This window comes from Engystomops pustulosus, chromosome 2 (genome assembly GCF_040894005.1).
Source record: "Engystomops pustulosus chromosome 2, aEngPut4.maternal, whole genome shotgun sequence".
NCBI classification, from domain to species: domain Eukaryota; kingdom Metazoa; phylum Chordata; class Amphibia; order Anura; family Leptodactylidae; genus Engystomops; species Engystomops pustulosus.
Window position 1 is genome coordinate 156749814 of NC_092412.1, and position 26616 is coordinate 156776429.

The window sequence follows — 26616 nt, forward strand, 5'->3', positions numbered from 1 at the left end:
TAGAACCATTCCCATTTTTCTCACACAATCCTTCTTTGATAAAATCCAATTTGGAATATCTAAATTCATATGGGCAAATAATAAACTGTGCATTGCCATAAATATCTTAATCACACACAAGACAGTTTGAGGACTTTGCGTTATTATCACACAGTCCTGATATGCTATCTCTCAAAGTGGTATACCACTAAACACCCATCTATCCTCCTATTAAATCCTCCTTTATCGGAACATTCCCCTCAACACCCTGCTCTTATCATCAATATTAAAACTGTGAATGCCAAATAATTTGTCACTGCGAACAACCAATGCTATCAAATGCTGGGCACAAATATACAGGGTTATATATACTATAAGGGTTCGGACAAAGAAATTTTCCTTCTAGACCAAATCCCAATATCGCTAATCACAAGGCCGTTTCCCTCCTTCCCAGTACATGAGTGGGAGACATATGATATATAATCCACTCCATTGCCCAAATTTGGACTTCTATTAAATTCTCCAAATTAAGCAGAGATCACTTCACCCCATCCAGTTGGCAATCCACATTCAAGAACTAATTCAGTTCTTCCAACTCATCATTTCAGCCAAACCAAAATATAACTTAAATGCATTTAACCTAACTAGGTGAAAATAGTATTTAATGCTTTATTTTTTTCTCTCTTTGTATATCTGCCTCTCACTTATTGTTAAAACCAAATAAAAAATATGTTTAAAATATATAAATAATTTCATATCATCACTTTCATCTTTATCTCCTCTTAAGTGCAGTATCCTAAAAATTGCACAAGGATACTTGTACTTGGACACCTTTTTAAGCTAAGTTGTTGGGTACAGCGACACCATCCACTTATACACAGGTATACATACAGCTATGTGAAGAAAACATGACATTTTATCCTCAGTGTCATGAATAGCTCATGACATATAACCTTGGGGGTAAGGTAGGGCAAAGGCTCACTTTCAAAGTTAGTATCCACTACATCTTTTATAGCCACATTCCTGAAATACATGACTATTCTACTTGAAAGGCCAATGTCAGGTCTATGTAAATGGGGAAATGCAGTGAGCCATTTTCACCCCAAGCTAGTACCTCCCTTTTGGATTTGACCTATACAACTGTAGGTTTTTTGAGGTTGTCCTGTTACATCCCCTCCTCATCTAGACCATCCTGTATTTTTGGTACCACCTTTCTGCCTCTGTAGAACTACTGCTCCTATAAAAGCCATACACAGTTTCTGCATCACAGTTGTTGGTACCTCATCATCTGATCTTGAAGAAGAGGCAAAAGCAATTTAAGGAATGAAATCTTTTCTCTTGCTTGCCTTGTGCGCTCTGCTGAAATATGCAGGTAATGTCTGTAACTGTGAATTATACAATTATCAAATCTTGTATTTAAATCTGAATTTGTTTTATTATTATTTGGTCAGTTATACACTTTTACAAGGTTTGGTATAGTTTTGTCTCATACTATTTTAATGGTTTTGAATGTTCAAATTTAATGTGATCTTTGTAATTGAGAAGAGCAAGAGTTTTAACTACTCTGCTATATCATACCTAAGTTCAATTAATACCCACAAAAAAGATGGTACAGAGGCCACTACCTGTCTCTTGGTCAAGAAGTTACCGGAGAAGGTTTATTCAGGACGTGGTCAGTGGATTAACTTGTGACGTATTGGTGGTGCTAAACTGTATTTAGTAGATTTGCAAAGTCAAATAAATCGGAGAAGGAAAAAATAGTGGTACTCACCATAAACTTCACTTTTATTCAGCGTTTAAAATATACAGCACCTTAGCCATCAGGGGTGGGAGCAGGGCTTTTTTTCTGGGTGCCGCAGCACCCAGAAAAAAAAAACCCTGCTCCCACCGCTGAAGGCTATGGTGCTGTATATTTTAAGTAGCTTTCAAATGCTGAATAAAAGTGAAATTTTATGGTGAGTGCCACTATTCTTTCCTTCTCCGATTTATGTAAGCTCAATTAATACTGAACAAGCAATGCCATTACATTTTGGTGTGTCAAGAACAAGCCTTGTCAAATGGTAAATTGGCAAGTATTGGTCACCTTCAATTTCTTGTGGTGATTTCACCAGCACTTATTTCTCGCCTTTGGATATTGTGTTGTGACAGTATCCAGACAACATTATCCAGACGACGGTGCATCCAACGGTGCAACAAACACCTACAAAAGACACACATCACCCCAAGGCAATAAACAATTACAAGAGTGCAAGAGTTAGAAATAAAGTATACTAGCCAAGAGGGTGATAACAAGCCTTATGCATATTATGTGAATCCCTTTTAGATCAGAGTCAATGAAGATATTTCAAAGTTAAAATTCTTTTAACCGATCTGGAATTACTCATGGAATAGCGTTGGATTTGAGCTACACGCTGTTTAAGTGGTTATCTATTTTTGGATGTGAATCAAAGTTCCTGTTATAGTATATTCAGTTAATAGTTAGTAAACCAACATTATGTAAATGAAATACTTTCTATTAGTTAAGTCATAAATGAGCTTATTTATCCATACTCTAAGCACTAGAAGACTGGCCTTGGAATCACACAAAGATAATAGGGGATATTTATTAATCTGCCCATGACAGAAATCTGTCTTTTAGACAGTTTACTGGCTCTCCTACATCCAGGTTGACAAAAGGGGTGTGGCCTATGAAGAGGGGCCTCTCACCAAAAAAGTCAGTGTGCAAAAAGTACTGCTGACCTGACAGAATTGTGTCCTAGTAAAATACACCAACTAATAGGGGAAGGGGGGGGCAAAATGTGGCTAGTCAGTCTTAAACTGAGGTATCATTTAGCAAGAGACACTTACATGAATCTTGTGCAGCATAAGCATTACCTTACAATACTTTTAATAAATGTCCCCCGATATTTTTATTCCATAATTGAAATTAGCACTATATTATGGTTCGCATTTTGTGTAAAAAACATGGTCATAAATATTAAAGCCTAACAATATCAGATATGGAATCAGAAACTGGATGAAACAGCCAATGGTTATATAAACCATAGCAAAGAGAACTACAACGATAAAACAAAAAAAAACCTGTCAAACTTAACATTGGAATATTGATTTAATGCATGCGCCAATCTGCTTTTCATAACTATGCTTGTTCATTGTCATTAATGCATTTTTTTCACTTTCTTTACAGAGGCAGGCTGCTACAGTAAGTAATTTTCATATCTAGTGAAGCCGGTGCAAGTGTTGCTTACAACAGACATGTTTTAAAACCTTGTTTAAATTTTGTGTATTTTCTAAGTATTTAGAGAGGAAGTATTTTATGTTTAGTTGCTTATTCTGAACTTATAATTCAGATCTATTTCTAGGATATGCCTTTACTTTCTGACTTTTAGAGGCTCAAGTAATGGAGTATAGTTGCAGTTATCTGTGTGCTTGTGAAGGGAGTACAGCACTAAATAAATAATCACTCTGCAACATCAAAAGGGATGTAGACCAGATCTTTAGTGGTAGAAGCTTATTGACAAGCCTTGGATGTTTTCCTCAGCTTTGCATCTGGTGCTTCCTCATTCCAACTAGGATATTATGTGGTATTTAAAAAAGATAATAATGGTTGCTGCCTCTGATTGAAAACAAGAGAATGTCTCAAAATCCACTCCAGAAAAACTGAACTTATATGAACTTGTATGAACTTAAGTGAACAGACCGCAAGTATAAGTCACGTTAGTAAGTGTTAAAATAATAGATCAGTATATACAGATTTAGAGCTAGTTTTAGACATAGTGGGGCCCTGGTCAAAACTAAAAGTGAGCCCCCCAAAAAAAGTATTTTATGAACAGTCACTTTAGCCCTGCATAGTAATAGCACTGTGCAGTTTCCCAACAGTAATATGTATTATGTGATTTAAGAAGATTTTTATAGACATGAGATAGACAGATAGACAGACAGAAATCTTAAAGCAGCATACTTAGGGTTTAAAAACATGTGGGTGCAAGCTACTTTAGGGAAAGCAAATCCCTCCAGAAATATATGTAGAAAAAATAGCAGCAATGATACATGCATCAGGTGAAATAAACAACAACGTTTAAAGGAAATCTACCATCTACCTATCTTTGATTTCATGCTTTATGAACCAAAAATACCTTGAGAATGCTGTAGCTACACTGAATTCAGGAAGTAAGAGTTCTCCTTACAGAGACTGCCAATTAAGGCTGCCATGTAGGCATGTGGAGTCTTATAGCCATTGATACTCCACTAGGGGATTCTGGAAAAATATGCAAAGTTTTCCAGGATGGGATAAGGAAAACTATGCCTCTTTTAGCTACCTTGTAAGGCGGCTCCCTTGACATCAAGCATGACCTACAAGAGGCCTTATGAGATGATGCGGGATTAAACCAGAATATCTATTCCAGTAGGAAAAGACTCCCAACTGTAGACAGCACTGTTCTGACCTGATTGGGTCTCCTTAGTACAGTTAGGGGAACTGGTTTGGCTGAGAGGCTTCTGACTAGGGTCGGGAAGTAAGAGTTCTCCTTATGGAGGCTGCAAATTAAGGCCACCATGTAGGTGTGTGGAGTCTTATAGCCATTGATCTTTTTCGAACCGTCCCACAGTGATTAGTAAGTTCCAGGCCAGTTCTGACAGGATCATGTTAGGATTTTGTTTCTGACACTTGTGTCCTCACTGTTCTCAGGTTTTTGAAGGGAATTGCCTGGTTGTCTCTGTAAAAAGCAAAGCGATCCCATTTTATGAACTATGCATTGATATGACAGATAATCAATGAAAAGAGTGATGTAGGGGGTGTCAGACAAGTAACACGCTGTGGGAAACAGCCAGGAACTTGTTGCAGGTCCTACAATGATATTTTAGATGCCCAAATATCCTCTGTCTTAAACTTGCAATAATTTCTTTAAAGGCAAGACTAGCCCTGGCCCTGATGTTGCCTTACATAGAGCCTGTCATCAAGATCACACATTTTCACCTAATGACAGGTTCCCAAAGTTTTTTGAAACCAATCTGCTATTCTCATTAACATTAGTGGCTCCACTCACTTTTAAATATATTTAAATGTATACAAACTGCATTTTGTCATAGGGGCAACTGTTACAAGGATGCAATCATTATCATTATCTGCTCTCTGCGCTGCTAAATTTCCCACTTTCCTCCCTGTCATACCCCCATCTCCCTCATGTATCTGTGAGCTGACCCTGTGTTCCAAACAAATATCTGTCAGCTCACCTCTGCATGAGGGAGGGGGAGACACTTACTGATGAATCCAGGCACAGTGAATGTGATAATCTTCTTATACTCCATGGCTTCCTTTCTTCGAAATCAACTTTAAAATTTTTGCTAATGAGCCCCTACATCCTGCAGTTTCACACGCTGTTAGACTGTCTCTCCCTTCCCCTCTAATTCTATCTGGCACTACATCCTCCATTTGCCTAATGTAATCTTACTGCAGCACAGGAAGTTTCAGCAAACTTTGGAGGCGGGGAGTGCTCCTTGCACAACATAACAGCCTGTGAAGCTGCAGCACGGAGGGGCTCTAGGAACTGCCCAAGTAGCCCTTCAGGTTCATATTAAATATAAGAAGATTACCAAAGTTACGGTGCATGGATCTATGAGTCAGTGTCTATGGTTTAATTATGCAGAATGTTGATGGTTGATTTCCTTTAACTATACTCTCTACCTCTTCACAAGCCTGTAGCATTTTTGTGAGCTGACAAGTAATATTTTAGTATTGGAGCTTAATAAAAAAAAATAGAACCTAATGTAATTATTGTTTTTTTTAATTACTGTAGACTAACTGGAGTTTTGTAGCTTGTTAAATTTCATGCTTCACACAAATATTTATACTATTTATATTTTTCACAGATGGTACTGATCCTAGCCTGTGCAGTGATTCTTCCTGTCGTGGGTCATGCACTTTTGCCAACGGGTGCTACTGCGCTGGTGATATATTAGAGTGTGTACCAACTGCAACTCAATGCCCAATGGATGATGACTCGTGTTGTAACAACCTTGTAGGCTGGTTCTGGGATACAAGTTTACAATGCTGCACAGGTAATTCATATTTTTGAACAATAGTGTTTGTGCCTTATTTCTGATTTCTTTAGATTAATTTAAGTTTTTGTGTTGCAGATGTACCTTTGTGTAATCTAGCCTGTTTAACAGATGAAGTTTGTCAGATTATAAATAACGAGGCAACTTGTGTTTGTAATACCACCACATATAGCGGAATAAGTAAGTTTTATTATTCCTGGTTTTACTGTATAATTTATGTATGATAATCTCTTTCTGTATCTCTCTCTATGCATATATCAATTATATCAGACTGCTTTCTAATCTTAAAAGAAAACCTGTCACCCACAGGATGCCTAAAAATGAACAAGAACATATATATGCAGTCAACTACTCACAGTGCTTTAAAAACATTTATTATCAGAAAGAATTTAAATACAAAGACAAAGGTTAACAACATACAATTAATGGGAAGATTTATCAGAAGTATTTTAGAGCAGAAGTGTGCTAGTTGCCCAAGGCAACCACTCAGAGCTCTGCTTTCATTTTCTTAAAGCTGTTTATAAAAGTAAAGCTGAGCTCTGTTTGGTTTCCATAGGCAACTAGAACAGTTTTATCTCAGACACTTCTGATAAATCTCCCCCAATAAGCCAATCTTACTTAGACTAAACTTGGACAGACTAAACCTACAATTACTATGAGGAATATTTATCAAGAATCAATAATAGACAAGACCAAAATTAAGTAGAATTAGAAACATGTAAATGCTTCTTGCCTATACCACTTGTTTTTATCTTTTCATTAAAAAAAACTAAAAAACTTTGTAAATCTCAGACAATCCCAGACAATCTCAGACTAATTTCAGGAACCTATGGCTCATGAGCCCAATGTGGCTCTTTTGATGTGGCTTGCAAAAAACATATACAAGGCAAGGGCAAGGTTAGACATTTTATTAGTGAAGAGGCACATCTGCTGCTGCTGGAAATTTCATTAGTGAGGGTGCACAGCCAAATGTTTCATTAGTGAGCGGGCATAGCTGCTGCTGGACATTCCATTAGTGAAGTGCCACGGCTGGAAATTTTATGTGTGAGGGGGCAATGCTGGACATTTTATTAGTGAGGGGGCAATGCTGAACATTTCATTAATGAGGGGGCACGGCTGCTGCTTGACACTTCATTAGTGAGTGTGCATGGCTGCTGCTGGACATTTCATTAGTAAGGGTGTACGGCTGGACATTTCATAAGTGAGGATGCATGGATGGACATTTCATTATTGAGTGGGAATGGCTGGACATGTCATTGGTGAAGGGGCATGGCTGGACATTTCATTAATGGGTTGGCAATGCTGGACATTTTATCAGTGAGGGGGCAATGCTGGACAATTCAATAATGAGGGAGCATGGCTGCTGCTTCACATTTCATTAGTGAGGGGGCACGACTGCTGCTGGACATTTCATTAGTGACGGGGCACAGCTGGACATTTCATTAGTGAGGGGGCAGGGCTGGAAATTTTATTAGTGAGGGGGAAATGCTGGAAATTTTATTAGTTAGGGGGCACGGCTGCTGCTGGAAATTTCCTGAGTGAGGGTGCAAAGCCGAATGTTTCATTAGTGAGGGGACACAGTTGCTGCTGGACCTTTCATTAGTGAAGTGGCACAGCTGGATATTTTATTAGTAAGGGGGCAACGCTGGACATTTTATTAGTGAGGGGGCAATGCTGGACATTTTATTAATGAGGGGGCACGGCTGCTGCTTGACACTTCATTAGTGAGGGGGCATGGCTGCTGCTGGACATTTCATTAGTGAGGGTGCACGGCTAAACATTTCATTAATGAGGATGCATGGCTGGATATTTCATCATTGAGGGGAAATGGCTGGACATGTCATTGGTGAAAGGGCATGGTTGAACATTTATTAATAAGGGGCAATGCTGGACATTTTTTCAGTAAGGGGGCAATGCTGGACATCTCAATAATGAGGGGGCATAGCTGCTGCTTGACATTTCATTAGTGAGGGGGCAAGACTGCTGCTGAACATTTCATTAGTGAGGGTGCGTGGCTGTACCTTTCATTAGTGAGGGGGCAATGCTGGACATTTCATTAATGAGGGGGCAAGGCTGCTGCTTGACACTTAATTTGTGAGGGGGCATGGCTGCTGCTGGACATTTCATTAGTCAGGGTGCACACTGGACATTTCATTAATGAGGAGGCGCGGCTGGACATTTCATTATTGAAGGGAAATGGCTGGACATGTCATTGGTAAAGGGGCATGGCTGGACATTTTATTAATGACGGGGCAATGCTGTACATTTCAATAATGAGAGGGCATTGCTGCTGCTTGATATTTCATTAGGGAGGGCGCAAGACTGCTGCTGGACATTTCATTAGTGAAGGTGCATGGCTGGACATTTCATTAATGAGGGTACATGGCTGGACATTTCATTAGTGAGGGGGCACGGTGCTGCTGGACATTTCATTGGTGAAGATGCACGTCTGGATATTTCATTATTGAGTGGGAATGGCTGGAAATTTCAAATGTGAGAGGGCATGGCTGGACATCTTATTACTTGTACTCCATATTGTATAGCTCTCATGGAATTACATTTTAAAATATGTGGCATTGCATGGCTCTATCAGCCAAAAAAGGTTCTTGACCCCTGGCCTATAGGTTCCTGGCATATGTAAGGTATGTGTCATGGCCTTTTTTTGACCCTTTAATTTTTGACCCTTTAATTATTTGTCACCAGAACTAAAAGCTAAATGATGGAAAAACTAAAATGACGGAAGTAACAGTCTACTATGCCATCAGAGTACTAATTACATTACCTTGACATGTATTGTTTTGCTACAGAGTGCACAAATAGTACTGCAATGCTTGGTATAAATAACAAGTTACAACATAATAGCATTGTGTAGTTCTTTACAATATCATAAAGTTCTAAAACAATAATGACAGCACCGTGATTCCAGTTATTCTGATGGAGGCATCTGATCAGTGGAGGCTTTGTGGCCAAAATGGAAATAAAACGTCAAGTGGGTAGGTTAACTGTTAATGAGAGAGAGCACTGCTATTACAACTATTTCTACAAATCATAAATTAGAAAAAAAAGGCCAAGATACACTATATATACTCCTAACAGTGAATGGTTGAAGTAAAGGACATAAAAAGGTGGGTAAAAGAATTAACAATCACCAGAGGTAATACAAGACCGTTATTATGAATAGAATAAATACAATATTCAACTTGAGGTCACAAACAGATGGCCTGATATTCTCCTTCTGGATTTGTTGGTCGACAGAAGAATTTATGGTATTATTTATTGCAGCAAGCCTTCAAGTTCCGGAAGCAACAAACAAAACTTAATTAGCGCATGTTGGAGCCTCCCCAGACATCCAGCACATGGATGGGGGACATGCCCCAAAATTTGGCACACTGGCCCATGTTTACTAAGAACAGTGCAAACTGCACTATGTAGTGTGTAGAGGGTACCAGATTCAGGATTTCTGAGTCTATCGCCCCCTGCACTGCTCTCACAGAATGCACCGCTTTGATTTTTGGTGCACCTTTAACATAGGCCATGCAACTTCTCTTGGATTTTGCATGTTAAATCTGGTGCACGGTTTGATTGAACACCCATTCCAGTGGAGAAATTTGTGTTGCATGAAGAATAGTGCAGTGCGCCACAAATCGGTTGCGTATGACACAATTGTGGCATAGGTATTTCTGCAATACATGTGCAAGCAGTTTGCACAGAAAAGAATGTGGAAAAAGTCCGACAGAAACTGGTTCAATGTCCTTAGTAAATGTGTCATACCTAAATTATTGTTGTAAAAGTCCGGAATTTGTATGTGCTTGTCTTGGTAAATATGCCCAATTGTATCTGTTTGCTAGAGGACATCAGATATTCACCTCTGTGCAGAACAACTTCAATATTTTCCAGCTAAGGAGACAGATCATGATTGCTAATGTAATACAGGTAGTCCCCGGGTTACATACAAGATAGGGTATGTAGGTTTGTTCTTAAATTGAATTTGTATGTAAGTCGGAACGGTATATTTTATCATTGTAATCCCAGCCAGAACTTTTTTGGTCTCTTATGACAACCCAACATTTTTAAAATCCAATTGTGAAAGAATCAAGATTAACAATAAAGCTTCATTACAGACACCTTTGATAACTGTTATAGCTGTTTATTGTAGTCTAGGACTAAAGTACAACAAATTACCAATATCCAGTGGTCCGTTTGTAACTAGGGGTCGTATGTAAGTCGACTGTTCTTAAGTAGGGGACCGCCTGTATTATGTTTTATGAAATTAAATATCGGGGACATTGTCACATCTCTATCAGTCATTTTTATTTGTTAACAGAGACTTCAGATTTGCAACCTTCATTGAAGTGTGATGGTGGTACGATGATACCTTCAATCAGTCAATGTCAACTAAAGCAACTTGGGTACAACATAAGCAGCTTGCACATTAGAAACGACTCCATTGCATGCACATATGTATTTGATGACATTATTAACAATATTCGAGTACAAAGTTTTCAAGTAAAAGCTGCCATAGGATGGTGTGGAAACACTGTTAACCAGGTTTGAGAATATTTTTTTTGTGTATTTTTTTTTTAGCTTTTTAATTGAAATGGTTAGTTTCATTTAAGTTTGTCATTTTAGTTTGTCTCATCATTATAACCTCTTTTCCAAATGAGGATGATATTGCCACTATCTGTTTTCCACAAGTTCCAAATCTCAATATATAGTATAGTAAAAAATATAGTAAAAAATGCACAGAAACTGCTGCTGGAATCACTGGAGGGAATTCATTGAGACTGGCATTTTAAACACCACTCTTAAAATTCCCCAGAATGGCATTCCGGCGCCAATATATATTTATAAGGCTGTGGCCTCTTAGTAGATACAGGCGCAATCTACGCCAGTTAGGACCTATTATTGGGACGGTTTTATAGAGAGTATAGTAAAAGCTGTAGGCTGGGCATTCATACCTCTGCCTGCCCAAAATAGCTTGCGGGTGGGAGAAGACAGGAAACTGGCGTGAAGGGGAGATTTATGTGCCTTCTCTGCCAAGAAACTGGTAGAAAAGGCATAATGAATCCCCCCATTGTGTTTATATAAATCTAAAACAATAGAGCTTTGATCTGTGTTTTCTAGCAAACAAAACCATAAATGTCAATGTATTACAATTCAATTATTGTATTTTTTTCTACAGAATGATTCCTCAAAAATCTATTTCACCAATACTCTCCAAATTGATCCGAATTCTGGCCCACTCATTACCAAAAATCCAATTGTCTTCAATTTTACTTGTGGATACAATCTGACCATGCAGACCAGTCTGAACTTCTCTCTAAACCCTATTGTCAGGTGATGATTATATGTGGAACATTGCAAAGTAAAGTACATTTCATTAAGATATTTGTAGTCACACTGTATGTTATTCCAACATACATAATGTTATTTCCAAATGTATATCCATGGACAATACCTGGGGTTTCTTAAGCCAGCTTTACTAATAAAATGATGTTCCTAATATACAGTGCATAAAACATGGCTACCGTTTATAAAGAACATTTCCTCCTTTTATTTTACAGCTCAGTTGTTTTACCCTCACAAGGTGAAAGTGGATCATACACTATCACTCTGGCTGCTTTTTCAGAGGCAACATTCACTGTTCCAATACAAGTTAATGAAGAAATAAAAGTTGGATCAAGTGTTTATTTGGGATTGTTTTCTCCTGATATGGATGGAAATTTATTTGCTTTAAGAGTGGAGAAATGCTTTGCAACTCCAACCATTAACCCAGATGACCCTACGAATGTTGTGTTTGTAAGTGCAGGGTAAGTCAAATATTTTGTTCAAATCATCAGAAGATAATGTAATGGCACATACCCATAAATATGTGCATTAAACTTGTCCAGATAACAAAGTCCTATCCTAATTCACTGCTCCTCTGGTCTTTATACTGCCTTAGACAGCTTAAGAGGACCTGTCACCCTGGAAAACCCACCCATCAAATGTGCCCTCCATAATCCTCCCCCCAGCCCCTTTCTCCCTAGCCATTTTTATTTTAAATTTATGTGCAGTAAATGTATTTAAAACGATCCGACCTCTTACTAAATAAGAGGTCGGATCGTGTATCTGGCCTGCTGGCAGTCGGCGTTTTCATTAGGGGACGTGCCGACACCCCCCCAGCACGCCCCCGCCAGTGGTCAAATTGTAGGAAAAGCCAGCAGCATCGCATGGCTGCCGGCTCTCCACGGTGCGGCCACGCTGCACTAACAGCGGCTGCGGACTGGCTGACTCACATTGCCGGCGGGCCGCGCCGCACTGCCAGGGGCTGTGCAGGGCCGGCGCTATGGGTAGGCAAAGGTGGCAATTGCCCAGGGCCCCCAGGGAGAAAGGGGAGAATCTCTTCTTTCAAATGAATCTTGAATTGTGTTTCTAGGTGCTATGGATCCAGAGATATTCAGGTTTAAAGTGAGAATATCAGGTGCCATTTTTATATATAAATATCACTTCCGACGGCAGTTTAACAGTTAATATCTCAGTTTTTCTGCATTTTAGAAACACAAATTTAGATTCATATAAAAGAGGAGACTCTCTTCTTTCATAGGAAAAAAGAAGTGAGTTTCTATGAGTCACAGAACCAGAGATACAGCCCTCTGAAGTGTCTCCCCCATCTCCAGATTTTTAGCCATCAGGCTGCAGGGAGTATTAGCTGCACACAGGAGCTTCTGCACCTCACAGATAATAGAAATAATCACTTTATATGTTACTAGTACTACATTTTGAGAAGGGATAATATCAACTAATATTCATGTTTTTAACCCTTCTCTATGCAAATCTAAGAACACACTTTGGGCCACATGTATCAATCGTTTTTTTTCTGTTGTTTTTGCGCCTTTTCATTCAGGCGCACCATTTTTTGTGCCATTTTTGCGACTAAATGCTAGCTACGCAGCAAAAAATAACCAGCTTTCCCTCATTTATCCTAGCAATCCAGATGTTTTGATGCGCCTAATGATATTCATCACTTGCGACTTTTCATTTAGGCGCAAAAACGGGCGCAAAAACACTGCAGCCCGGAGCTGGCGTTAACTGAGAAGAAAGCACTGAGCCCCTTTGCAGAAAAGCTCATCCAGACACTGCAGACACTAGAACAGATCATACAGACATGAGATACTCTGCAGACACTAGTACAGATAATACAGTCATTAGATACTCTGCAGACAGGAGCTACAGACTCTATTTACACTTCATCACCTTCTATTTACAAAACATTCTGCAGAATCCTGAGCTCAAAGCAAGAGAGAAGAGAACGTTACAGAATGTTGCAGATAGTACTGACAAGTGTCCCCCATGTCATTCTGCACAGTATCTGAGGGGGATACTGTGCAGAATTACAGGGGTGCAGCAGGAGACCAGCACTGGGGGATCCCCTCCAGGAGAAGCCCCTGCTGAGGAGGTCACTGGGTGCAGGGTGTCACACACCTGGGTGCTGCTGTGAGTGTTATCTTCATTCTGGGCTGTGGGAAAAGCAGAGAGGAGCTTGTAGCAGGATGACATGTATGTGCCTGAATCTAACATTACGCCTTAACTGCGCCAAAATTGCGCCTAAACTGTGTTAAAGTGAAGTGATTAATAAGAGGCAGGAAATTAACTTATCATAGATGGTTGTAGCTTGTGATAATTCTGGAAAACAGTGCACCAGAATTTAGGCGCAACTGCTACACCTAGGCGCACAAAAGTGATAAATGCGGCCCATTCTCTCTTATTCCCTTTTATTTTGTGATAGTTATTTTTTGTTGGGAAAATTGACTGATACGATGAACATTCAATCCTCTTCACCTAATGTGACTACACCACGACCAGAACATGTCCATAAAGTTATATGTAACACCAAAAACACACACATGTCCTGGAATAAAGTTTTTATTTCCCATCATCCTCCATTATTTACACCTATGTTATGACATTCTCACTTTCATTCTTATGAAGCGCGGAGGGTTCTGTTATTGTGATAATACAATGGCGCACATCTAAACGTGACTTTTATTATCTCATTAGAGGGGTTTATGGATATATAATTATTTATTTGGGTTACCATTGTGTAAGGAACAGACAATGATACATCTGTGTGAATTTTCTGCAGTTCCCTTTGCTACATATTTTGGTGAATATACACATGTGGGGTCTGTATGCTCTCCTCACATCTGTTTTAGGAAAGTAGATTTTCTTTATATAAGTATCTGGATTTGTACATATTTTAGAGGAAATTTTGAATGTTAATTGCCAAATGCATCGCCTGGTTGTCTGCTTTCAAAATTCTCTAGGTTTCATGGCTCCTTTACTTTTTATTCTGTTTTATTGCTATATTTTGCAGGTTGTGACTGTCTAAAAATGTCTAGCTGAAAAGCAGATATCTAGTTATTACAGTTTTAGTGATATTATGTGGATTTATTTATGTGAACATATCAATAGGGCACATTTGTGAACTCTACAAATGTCCATGTATTACATTTAGGAGATGTGAAGGTAAACATTTTCAGTTTGGATCAAATTTTTTGCCATCAAGGTCAAATTTTAAGTATTTTTAATAGAATGTTTCAATTTGAATCAAAATTGCATGAAGGCGCCTATGTCTATAAAATCTTTGATGCAATTTTGAAAATGGGGCAAGTGTCTGCTTTCAGAAAATATTGGTCCCCCTCCCCAATGGGCCTCACAGTCTAATCAACCTACCAGTAATTTTTTGGAGTGTAGGAGGAAACCGGAGGACCCGGAGGAAACCCACGCAGACACAGAGAGAGCATACAAAATCTTTGCAGATGTTGACCAGGGCTGCAAGGCTGTAGTGCTAATCACGGAGCCACCATGCTGCCCATAAATCTCCCTATCATCTATCTATCTCCTATAAAATTCTCCCATATTACAGTTTGTTTTACCATACTAAAGGAGTCTCTTACTGACTGTGACTGGTCATAAAATAGTTTTATTTTGGGGCCCCACTTTTAGTTTTGCCCAGGGCCCCACTTTGTCTAGAACCGGCCCTGGGGCTGTGGCCGGGCCGGGCTTATTTACAGGGGCGCGGAGAGCTGGCAGCGATGCTCTTTTTGTTGCTCTTTTCTTTGTTGCTGTATCTTCAGGATGGTGTTAGTACATCTATATTTTAAAGCTTTACTATGTTTAGTGATATGCTAATATGGTTGGTGTGAGCTGTATGCTATCACACAGTGAGTTCTTTAATGTGATTTTATCTTACCCATTATACATTACACTTCTAGGCTTCCTTCTTTTCTGATGCTTTTAAACAAAATGTATGGATAATTGATAGAATTCAATAAATTATGTCATTTGATCTGTATCAACAGCTGTGCTGTAGATGGCGATATCCTGACTACAGTTATACAGAATGGAAACTCTTCTGAAGCCAGAATCCAAACTAGTGCATTTCTATTTCAAGGATATACAGAAGTGTATATATTTTGTAATGTGAGGCTGTGCAACAAAACAAGTGGATGTGAAGGGGTAAGTAACAGCACTTTTACTTATAGTGAAAAATCTGTCATCTTGCACTTTGTCTCCTTAAGTTCAGCAAGAGCTGGACAGATTTATTTATGGATTTAGACAAAATGTTTTAGACAACTCCTTTAATGTGAAAGTATACTGTTTTTATGTATTAACTTAGAGAATAAGAAGTTAGAACGGTATGTCAACAAAATTTTAAATGCATGTAAAATATTGTCTTATACCAATGCAATACCAAACCAATGCAAAGAAAAGTCAAAAGAAATGCATCCAATCTAAGATCCCATTCCCACTGCTGTTGTGGGGATGCATAAACGGGCACAAGCTAGTGGCAAAAGGCGCCTTGTGCTGTATGGTGAGCACGTGTACCGTGCCGTGGCTGCAAGAACTGGCTACTTGCAGTGACCACTTCTCCTCCTCTCCTGTGCGCCAACTACGGCTACTGCCGGGTGAGCACAGGTTAGGTTATGTTTGTGTAAATGTAGCCTAAGGCACTAAAGATGGCTTCAGTCATGTGAGTTATGTGACCCTGTATTTAGTAAAGTTTTTAAATTAATGAATAGTAGTTTATTGAGGAGAGGAACATATATAGGATGACTACCAATGGGCGGTATAGCTGAGAGTCCAGGCCCTATATGAAGATTCGCCATCAGTCTTAAAAAATATATCTATACTCACCTTCCGGCTTCTTCTCCTCGGCCCTGCGGCTCCGTCTTCTGCTCTTCCGGCCTGGGTGCATCACTAAGACGCAGCAGTGTTGCGGCCGAATCATAGTATATGCGCGGGCCCTTGCACTATGACGTCATACCTTTTTTTTAACTTTAAAAGGGGGCACCTGGGATGGACATTTTATGAAAGGGGGCCATCTGGGGTGAACTTTTTATTAAAATTGGGCATCTAGGGTGGATATTTCATCAAAGGGGGCATCTGGGGTGGACATTTCATTAAAAAGGGGCACCTGGGGTGGACATTTCATTAAAAGGGGGCATTTGGGGTGGACATTTAGTTAAAGGGGGCATCTGGGTTGGACATTTAGTTACAGGGGGCCATCTGGGGTGGACATTTAATCAAAGGGGGCATCTGGGGTGGACATTTCATTAAAGGGGGCATATGGGGTGGACATTTTATTAAAGCGAGCCATATGGGTGGACATTTAATTAAAGGGGCATCTGGGGTGGGCATTTCGTTAAAGGGGGCATCGAGGGATTTGTGTTCTGGACGGCATTCGGATTGAGGGTTTCATGCAGTTAGGGAATATGATTTCCTAAATAAATGGATTGTAAGAGCAGGATTCAAGTTCATCATTAAATTACTTTTATGGACAATATAAGATTGAGGATATGTAGGATATAGAGTAGTATTTAAGTCCTAACATCCAGGTACATGTTGGTTTGGGGCGATCGGGGGGCCCTAGTGAACAGCCCTGGGACACTTAATCCGCCACTGCTTACTACAGGATCTCCTCATAATGTCTGTTAGTGTATACAAAGAAGTAGCTCCCTCATTCTTCTCCCGGCATCTTCTTTCTTTGCGCTAACTTTTTATTTTTGTAATATGTAGGTTACTAAACATAATGACAACAGCTGGTCTGGGTTTTGAGACCAGTAGGCAAAGTAGAACAATGGCTGATAGTGTAAGCATATAAACTTAGATAGCTGTCAATCACCTAATAGACTCAATCCTTATGAGCTAAGAGATGACTAGCCATAGCATAGCATATTCAATGTCCCAAGTTTTCTTTTAATATTTGTTAAAACTGCTAACACCAAAAGATCATTGATAAATATAGTGGTTGGTAATTTGTTAGAGAAATCATGATTGCAGAAACCACTTTATAAATTTTATGCAGGTGACTATAAACTAATCTTGACAATCTTTTTTGTGTTTTGCTTGCAGTGTGGCCTTAGCCGTTCTTTATTAGCTGATTCATCACAACTGGGAATACAACTGACTTTACAAGGTATATACAATTCGTAAACTCATTACATTTACACTGTTATATAAGCTGTAGACTGACTACTTTACATTGTATCATGATGTCATAACTTCAAGCCTGCAGTTTCTTAACTATAAACTTTCACCAAGTTTTTACGTCTTTCACCGTGTGCTCCACATAACCCCTCTACTTTATTCTTTTGTTCAGTACGATCATGGTGATAACAAATTTTTACAGGTTTTATAAACACACTAATAACAAAAAGTTATTAGCGTCAGAAGATTTCTTTTTCGTACACAATCGTTTAACTTTTTAGTTAAACGATTGTGTACGAAAAAGAAATCTTCTGACGCTAATAACTTTTTCATACTTTGGCGAAGGGAGCTATGTTAGGTGTAATTATTGCCCTAATGAGCCGACGTTTTCATTGCTACCATTTTAAGGTCTGTGTGACATTTTGGTCACATTTCATTGCATTTTTTATGTGATGTAAAATGGTGTAAAAGTCGTGTTTCAGACATTTGGGCGCTATTTTCTGTTATGTGGTTCACTGCCGGCAATAACCATTCTTATATTTTGATAGATCGGGCATTTTGAGACAATTTATTATGTTTTATATCAGTTTTAGAGAAAGGGGGGTGATTTGAACTTTTAGGTTTTTTACTTTTTTTCACTATTTTTTAGACCCTCTAGGGTACATTAACTATAGATGCGCTGATCATTCCTACCATATACTGCAATACTACTGTATTGCAGTATATGGCATTTTTGCACAGTATTCATTATAATGAGCCAGTGGCTTATTGTAACAAATCTTCAGAAACCAGACAGCCTCGGGTCTGACAAAGACCCAAGGCAGTCATGGCAACTGATCGGCGCTCCCGATGTCATTCGGAGGAGCAATGATTGGATCCAAGATGGCGCCGCCGGTTTTTAAATGCCGCCGGCAGCTTTTCATTTGCTTATGGACTGTTTCTACATCTGTCACAGTGTTCCAAATTTATATAGGTTTTAATATATTTTTTAAAAATTATCACCATATGTGTAAAAAACCATTGTGCCCTATTCTGAGACGTATAACTTCTTAATACTTTGCTGCATGGAGTTGTGTAAGGCGTCGTCATTTCTTTGCAGAATGACCTGATGTTTACATTACTACCATTTTGGGGACTGTATGACTTTGTATTGCAGTATATTATTGAATATACCACTTATGTATTGTAATCTGTCCCTGAGCAAGAAAAGCAATTGAAGTTAATCAGGACTGATAGTTATCCAAGCTACATGATTGAGAAACCCATGCTCTCATTCACAATGCAATTCAGGTGCAATGCCAAGTGCTCCCTGGATATTCAGTATCCAGATTATCCAATCCAGTATACAATATTAAGTATTTCTGATGTGCACTATTTGATTTTCTCCAATTTCTGTTTTAGATTTTGATTATAACACCAGTTCTGGACATTACACAGGTATGGTCATAATATCACAGAAATAATACTCCTTGTTTCTCTTAATAAAAAGGAACATTTTATGATTCTGCTAGGTAGATTTAAATGGTAGATAGCAGGTGGTGCAGAGGCTATAGTAACTGTTGTGTGACCTGATACTCATTTTGTATGGAGGCATGCTACTCCTCTGGTGAAATGAGTTTATAAGTGACATATATATATATACCGTATATATGGATATATGGATATATGGATATATAGATATATATGTATAGATATATAGATATATATGTATAGATATATAGATATATGATGTATAGATATATAGATATATGATGTATAGATATATAGATATAGATGTATCTATCTATCTATCTATCTAAAACAAGAGAAGTCCAAGGCAGCACAACCAAACGGCCTGGGTGCAAAAATCTGGATGTCCGTGGCAAGGACCAAATGGTATATACAAGGAAGGCAGCAGCACTCCAGTTGGTAGATTAAATCAGGGTGATCTTTATTTCAGATGCGACGTTTCGGTGTATCCACCTTTTTCAAGCATGCCGAAACGTCGCATCTGAAATAAAGATCACCCTGATTTAATCTACCAACTGGAGTGCTGCTGCCTTCCTTGTATATCTATCTATATATTTTTTTTTTCCTTTTCTGAGCAACACATTACTTATGACTTATGGATGGGCTGGGTTTTGGATATCAAGGGAAGTTTACAGCAGTGGAACATGATTTTGTATTATTTGTAATGTAATTATAGACACGTGATTGGAATGTTGTTTCCTGTACAAGGGAACAGCAGATTTTAAATGATGTTGAATGATCCCTTGTGTATCTCTTTCTTTCTAGTTGCCTCCTGGACTATGTTGGCTGCCTCCCTGCTTGGATTGTTATCTGTGAAGCTCTTCTAACAAGATAAGAGCCAGATTCTAGCCATATAAATGGATTTGATCATGGGTATTACATATATTTTAATGTTATTCATATGGGACTATAGTTAATTTATTTTCTTCCTAATTCAGAAATATTTCTATGCTATGCTAATATGAAAGGACAATATTTAGTAATAATAAAAATTATTATAGCCCAGTTCCTGACAATATTCCTCAACTGGCATATCCCTGTGAAAACAATCTACTTCATAGTCCCTCAATGGTTTGCCATTTTTTCTTCAATTTTCTTTGATGCTAAAATCAGAAATATACATTCCTTTATGTACTTTTTTCACCTATTGTATAAAATAAATGCATTTGTATTATACAAGAATTGTGTCTGTGCATTCATTTATTTAGTATAAAAAGTGTGTATTTTTGGCCTAGTCATGGACAAGGTATACCTTTGACGTAACACATTATTCTATGATTAATAGGTTCCACAATTGGTATCATTCCTTTAAAAGGAATACATACCTTTGTTGCTGGATGTCTCGGGTCTTCTATTCCTTAATTTTGAACTCTTTTATTTATGAACCATTTGCTTTACAGCCTGAGATGAAATTCAGAATAATCTTATTGACTTCTGAGAGTGTCTAGTGTTCGGCTATCCTTAGGTCAGCGTTGACATGCACTACAGTTGTGTCTGTCTATGGCTTTGCATAATTTTTTTTGTGTTGAAGCTTATTGAAAATACACAGAGCACACAGAAAAAAGTCCATCACTTATTCCAAATAAAAGAAATAAGACTTTATTGTGAGACAATATCCATGTAAAAGAAATTGTGGATATAGAATCCAGTGTAGGGCCAGTTGTGTGATGTACTACAAATGCAAGCACTGAGATCATGAATGTCCATATTACTACCATTTCATTTAATTAAACCTGAGCTTAAAAAAAAAGTGGGCATTAATGCGTAGAGCCAAATACCTCAAAATAAGCCCTGCAAAATTCCTCAAACAGTACTGTTGGGTGTTAATGTACATAATGTACATTAAGAAAAAATGTATAGACCTATCACAACTCTTATTTGCTAAACAGTAAATACTTGAAGATGATATTTAATAGGTTTGCGCGTGTATGTATATATATATATATATATATACATACATATATATATATATATATATATATATATATATAAACAAAAGCGAACGGCACTCCAAAATGGTGGAATAATTGGTGTTTATTCCCGAGAGAAAGGCTTGAGAAAGGCTTCGGATGAAGCTGAAACGTAGCAGCTTGTGAATAAACACCACTTGAATTGTTCCACCATTTTGGAGTGCCGTTGCCGTTCGCTTTTGTTTTTCTATATCTGGAAGGACGTGGCTGACCGGTTGTAGCGTGCACCCAGCCCTTACTTTATTGCTGTGCCGCTAAATAAATCATCTTTTTTCGTATATATATATATATATATATATATATATATATATATATATATACACTTATTTATTTATTTTTTGCTTAGAGAGGCACAGAGTTACTAGTACTATGTGTATTACAGGCAGATATGAAATGCGTATCCTTACAAACAAGATAGGGAGCAACATTGTGAGAATTTAATAAATGTTTCCAATGTCAAAGATTTGGTACAAGGCTTGTGTCTTCAGGGCAGGGAGGAGGTATCTTGCAGAGAAAATAGTGATGCTTTATGTACATCACCACATTCTCTAGAGGACATTCCTCAGATATTAAAATAATTACAACCAGACCAGCAAGTTTGTCACTAAAGGAAAGAGTTAACTGTTCACAAGTCTCCCTTACTTACAAGTTCAGCCAATCCATATTATTGGTTATTGTGAAATTCTCCTAATTTCAGGTTCCAGTTACACTGACCTCCTACTTGCATAGTCCTCTCCCCTTTACCTCTCTCTATATATAAATAAAGCTTCAAATGGAGCTGTTTAGCACATTGTAGCTGTGATTGTTAAGGCACATTTTATTTTAGGGTGCAGAAATGAGACTACTTTATGTTGTTGTTCTGATAGCTGGGCTGAAGTATGCAGGTAAGATGTCCTATTTAATATGTATTTATTACAAATATATTTTTATATCATGGTGATACTAAACAGTTCTCTGTTCAGATGATGGTCTCATATATTTGACTTGGTTTGAGACTTTCCCTACTTGTCATTGGTTTATATTGTTTAGAAGGAATATACAAAAGAAGTTTCTTTTGATAAATATTTGTATCCCTATATAGTTGTTTTGCATATGTCTGATTCAAGTTTATATTTCTATGTTGCTCAAGAGGACAAAGGACAAATTTATAATACTGATGACTTTTTCATTATTTTATGTATTAAAAAAACAATGTCAAAAAGCAATGCAAAAGTTATTGTTGACCTAAACCTTGTACCTAGTATTGTGCTGTGGGTAGTCATGATTAAAGCTCTAGCTTATGCTTCCTATCTACCTTATCTATCCATCTTATCATTCAATGTACTATATATGTTTCTAGTAAGGTAGTATCTAAGCCTATAGATAGTATCTATGTATCTCATGACTCTTAACCCCATTCTAACCAAATCTTAAAAGGCTTTAATGACCTGTGAATTTTTCAGGAATTTGCATCACTGCTGTGTTTTTGTGCAAAATTGCACCTTTTTTTGTAACACGTAAGGGTAGTTTATAACTAAAAAATTTCAAAAACTAGAGAAAAAGGTTTTTTTGTAATGTAAAGTATATATTGTTTTTCAATTTTCAAAATAACTAAAAATGACCATTATAAATTAATTTCCCAGTGTATAACAGTTGAATTCATATATATTTTTATAGTGTAGAGAGGGATATTTTAAAATTTTATTTGGACTTATTAATGTTATTTTTTAAAAATATTGTGTATGTGTGCTTTTTCATATCATATCATATGTCCCCAATGTGGTCATAAAAATACCTGAGGGACATTTTTACATTATTAGAGCCCCAGCTACAAGGTACAACAACACTCTGTGGGGGTTCTGCTTAACCCTTTCAGACTGGGGTCTATAGAGCCACTTCTAACTTCTCCCTAGGGTCTCTGGCTGTGTCATCTCCTGCACTATTTGCTGAAAGACGTTGCTGCGGACTTGGAACCTGCACCCTCTGATATCTTTCGTCAAGGGACATATTAAAGATTCTTTAATGAACCTTTTGACTCATTAGCCTAATTTAAAAAGTTAACTTTAGAAGAAAAGAGGCCACAGATAACAAATTTTAGAGGATTACCACAGTCCCTGTGCGGAGATATATGAATAAGTGTCCCTGATTTTGTGCTTGATTTTGATAGTAAATTTTCTTTAAGGTTTGAACTCAAGTTAAAATTCTATACTTACACTGTGTTTGACATTGAAAACACTAGGGGGCAGGTTTGTTATTTTTCTGGTTTGTTAGAAAATAATATGTTCTGGTTAATGTGAAAATAACTGCGTAGCTGTAGCTATAAGATTTTGATCAAAGTTGCTGTAAAAATTTACAAGGGTCATCATTATGTTAGCATTTTCAGTAACTCATTCTTTTTTTCTTTCACTTCTAGAATCTGCATGTTACAGTGAGTATATGTTTATGTTACCATTCAAATTGATATAGAAATGTATTAAAAAGTTTCTTTCACTTCATTAATAAGTAGCTTAAATGTTGCTCACTATTTATTATTTAACCCTTTTGCAAACATTGTTATTTTATCTTTAGTGACAAAAACTGCTAAACACAATTGAAAACTGTTATTCTTATTGCATTTTAAAATTCTCAATATTGCATAATAATCATTATATTTATGCATATTTATGCATTATAATAATTAGAGATGAGCGAACATACTCGTCCGAGCTTGATGCTCGATCGAGCATTAGCGTACTCGTAACTGCTCGTTGCTCGGACGAGTATTTCGCCCGCTCGAGAAAATGGCAGCTCCCGCCGTTTTGCTTTTTGGCGGCCAGAAACAGAGCCAATCACAAGCCAGGAGACTCTGCACTCCACCCAGCATGACGTGGTACCCTTACACGTCGATAGCAGTGGTTGGCTGGCCAGATCAGGTGACCCTGGGATAGACTAGCCGCTGCCCGTGCTGCTCGGATCATTCTCTGTCTGGATGCCGCTAGGGAGAGAGCTGCTGCTGGTCAGGGAAAGCGTTAGGGTGTTCTATTAGCTTACTGTTAGGCAGGAGTGATTCTACAACAACCCAACAGCCCTTCTTAGGGCTACAATAACGTTATACTTTTTTTTTTTATTTGCTTGTGGCTGGGCTTGCTGGCACTAGTAGTGCAGCTAGTACCATATTGTGAGGAATTAGCAGGGGGACTTGCTACCGTTGTGTTTAGCTCTTAGTGACACACATATCCACCTCAAACACCAAAGTGGGAAAATTTATTAGGGGTTTGATTTCAATTAGGCACAGTCTGCCAGTTTCTTTTTATTTTACGTTTATTTTTTTAATAACTCAGCGTCATCTCATCTGGCATAGTAGTGTGCTTTCATACTTGGCTAGAAAATAGCCATAGGAGAATCCAAACGGCTTACTTACGCCTACAGTAGCGTTATATATATTTGATTTCTGGTTGATCTGCTGGTGGCTGTAGTTGCTGCAGTGCATCTACTAGCAAATTGTGAGCAATTTGTAGTGAGACTTGCGACCACTGTGTTTTGCGCTTAGTGACGCACATATCCATCGCAAAGACCGAAGTGGGAAAATTTATTAGGGCCCGGGGTTGGATTTCAATTAGGCACAGTCTGCCATTTCCTTTTTTATTTTACGTTTATTTTTTTCATAACTCAGCGTCATCTCATCTGGCATAGTAGTGTGCTTTCATACTTGGCTAGAAAATAGCCATAGGAGAATCCAAACGGCTTACTTACGCCTACAGTAGCGTTATATATATTTGATTTCTGGTTGATCTGCTGGTGGCTGTAGTTGCTGCAGTGCATCTACTAGCAAATTGTGAGCAATTTGGAGTGAGACTTGCGACCACTGTGTTTTGCGCTTAGTGACGCACATATCCATCGCAAAGACCGAAGTGGGAAAATTTATTAGGGCCCGGGGTTGGATTTCAATTAGGCACGGTCTGCCATTTCCTCTTTTATTTTACGTTTATTTTTTTCATAACTCAGCGTCATCTCATCTGGCATAGTAGTGTGCTTTCATACTTGGCTAGAAAATAGCCATAGGAGAATCCAAACGGCTTACTTACGCCTACAGTAGCGTTATATATATTTGATTTCTGGTTGATCTGCTGGTGGCTGTAGTTGCTGCAGTGCATCTACTAGCAAATTGTGAGCAATTTGGAGTGAGACTTGCGACCACTGTGTTTTGCGCTTAGTGACGCACATATCCATCGCAAAGACCGAAGTGGGAAAATTTATTAGGGCCCGGGGTTGGATTTCAATTAGGCACAGTCTGCCATTTCCTTTTTTATTTTACGTTTATTTTTTTAATAACTCAGTGTCATCTCATCTGGCATAGCAGTGTGCTTTCATACTTGGCTAGAAAATAGCCATAGCAATAGGATAGCATCGTTTGGTTTTAAAAACTAAAAAACACACAAAAAAAAAAACCACAAAAAAAAGTTAAAAAAAAAATTAAAGTTATAACTCTCATTTTCAAAATGTTTAACCCGAGGGCTAGGGGTAGAGGACGAGGGCGGGGACGTGGGCGTCCAACTACTGCAGGGGTCAGAGGCCGTGGTCCTGGGCGGGGTGAGACACCACCTGCTTATGAGGGAGCAGGGGAACGCCGCAGAGCTACACTCCCTAGGTTCATGTCTGAAGTTACTGGGACTCGTGGTAGAGCACTGTTGAGGCCAGAACAGTGCGAACAGGTGATGTCGTGGATTGCCGACAATGCTTCGAGCAATTTGTCCACCAGTCAGTCTTCCACGCAGTCCACCCATGTCACCGAAATCGGCACTCCTCCAGCTCCTGCACCTCAGCCTCCTCCCCCCCAGTCTGCCCCCTCCCAGCAAAATTTGCCATTTGAACCGGCATACTCTGAGGAACTGTTTTCTGGACCCTTCCCACAGTCACAAACCACTTGTCCGGTTGCTGATGGGCAATTTTCCGATGCCCAGGTTTTCCACCAGTCGCAGTCTGTGGGTGATGATGACCTTGTTGACGTACTGGAAGAAGTGTGTAAAGAGGTGTCCGACGATGAGGAGACACTGTTGTCAGACAGTGGGGAAGTTGTTGTCAGGGCAGGAAGTCCGAAGGGGGAGCAGACTGAGGGATCGGAGGATGATGAGGTGACAGACCCAAGCTGGGTTGAGAGGCCGGGTGAACACAGTGCTTCTGAGACGGAGGAGAGTCCTCGACCAGAACAGGTTGGAAGAGGCAGTGGTGGGGCCAGACGGAGAGGCAGGGCCAGAGCTGGTGCATCAGCGCCAAATGTGTCAACTAGTGAAGCTCCCGTGGCGAGGGCTCCTGCGGCGAGGGCTAGATTTTCAGAAGTCTGGAGGTTCTTTAAGGAAACACCGGATGACCGACGGACTGTGGTGTGCCACATTTGCCAAACCAGGATCAGCAGGGGTTCCACCACTATAGCTTAACTACCACCAGTATGCGCAGGCATATGAATGCTAAACACCCCACTCAGTGGCAACAAGCGCGTTCACCTCCGGCCGTGCACACCACTGCTCCTTCCCCTGTGTCAGCTGATAGTCAGCCCCCTGCCCAGGACCCTGCCACAAAAACCCCATCGTCGCCTCCACGATCCTCCACAGCATCCACCAGCGTTCAGCTCTCCATACCCCAGACGCTGGAGCGGAAACGCAAATATAGTGCA

At 38.9% G+C, this 26616-nt stretch overlaps 2 protein-coding genes across 2 annotated transcripts in view; both read left to right on the top strand.

Moving 5' to 3' along the window:
• The first annotated feature begins 1225 nt into the window (after positions 1-1225).
• On the top strand, positions 1226-20173 carry LOC140118777 (pancreatic secretory granule membrane major glycoprotein GP2-like). Its single transcript, XM_072137093.1, has 11 exons — positions 1226-1351; positions 3167-3181; positions 5848-6036; positions 6115-6216; positions 10361-10584; positions 11219-11373; positions 11601-11846; positions 15381-15537; positions 17434-17497; positions 18910-18945; positions 19783-20173. The coding sequence occupies exons 1-11, from the start codon at positions 1303-1305 to the stop codon at positions 19842-19844; spliced, it is 1299 nt and encodes a 432-aa protein (XP_071993194.1). The 5' UTR covers positions 1226-1302; the 3' UTR covers positions 19845-20173.
• Positions 20174-21765: 1592 nt separating this feature from the next.
• Positions 21766-26616, top strand: part of LOC140118778 (pancreatic secretory granule membrane major glycoprotein GP2-like) — a 30367-nt gene continuing 25516 nt past the window's right edge. The window contains exons 1-2 of the mRNA XM_072137094.1: positions 21766-21871; positions 23380-23394. Coding sequence (XP_071993195.1) covers positions 21823-21871; positions 23380-23394 — 64 coding nt within the window. The 5' untranslated portion in view covers positions 21766-21822. The remainder of the gene's footprint in view (positions 21872-23379; positions 23395-26616) is intronic.

Coding starts and splice junctions, on each gene's coding strand:
- LOC140118777 (XM_072137093.1), top strand. CDS start 1,303: ATGAAATCTTTTCTCTTGCTTGCCTTGTGCGCTCTGCTGAAATATGCA. Junction 6,037..6,114: donor AAGTTTACAATGCTGCACAG/GTAATTCATATT, acceptor TTTGTGTTGCAG/ATGTACCTTTGTGTAATCTA. Junction 11,374..11,600: donor TCTCTAAACCCTATTGTCAG/GTGATGATTATA, acceptor TTTATTTTACAG/CTCAGTTGTTTTACCCTCAC.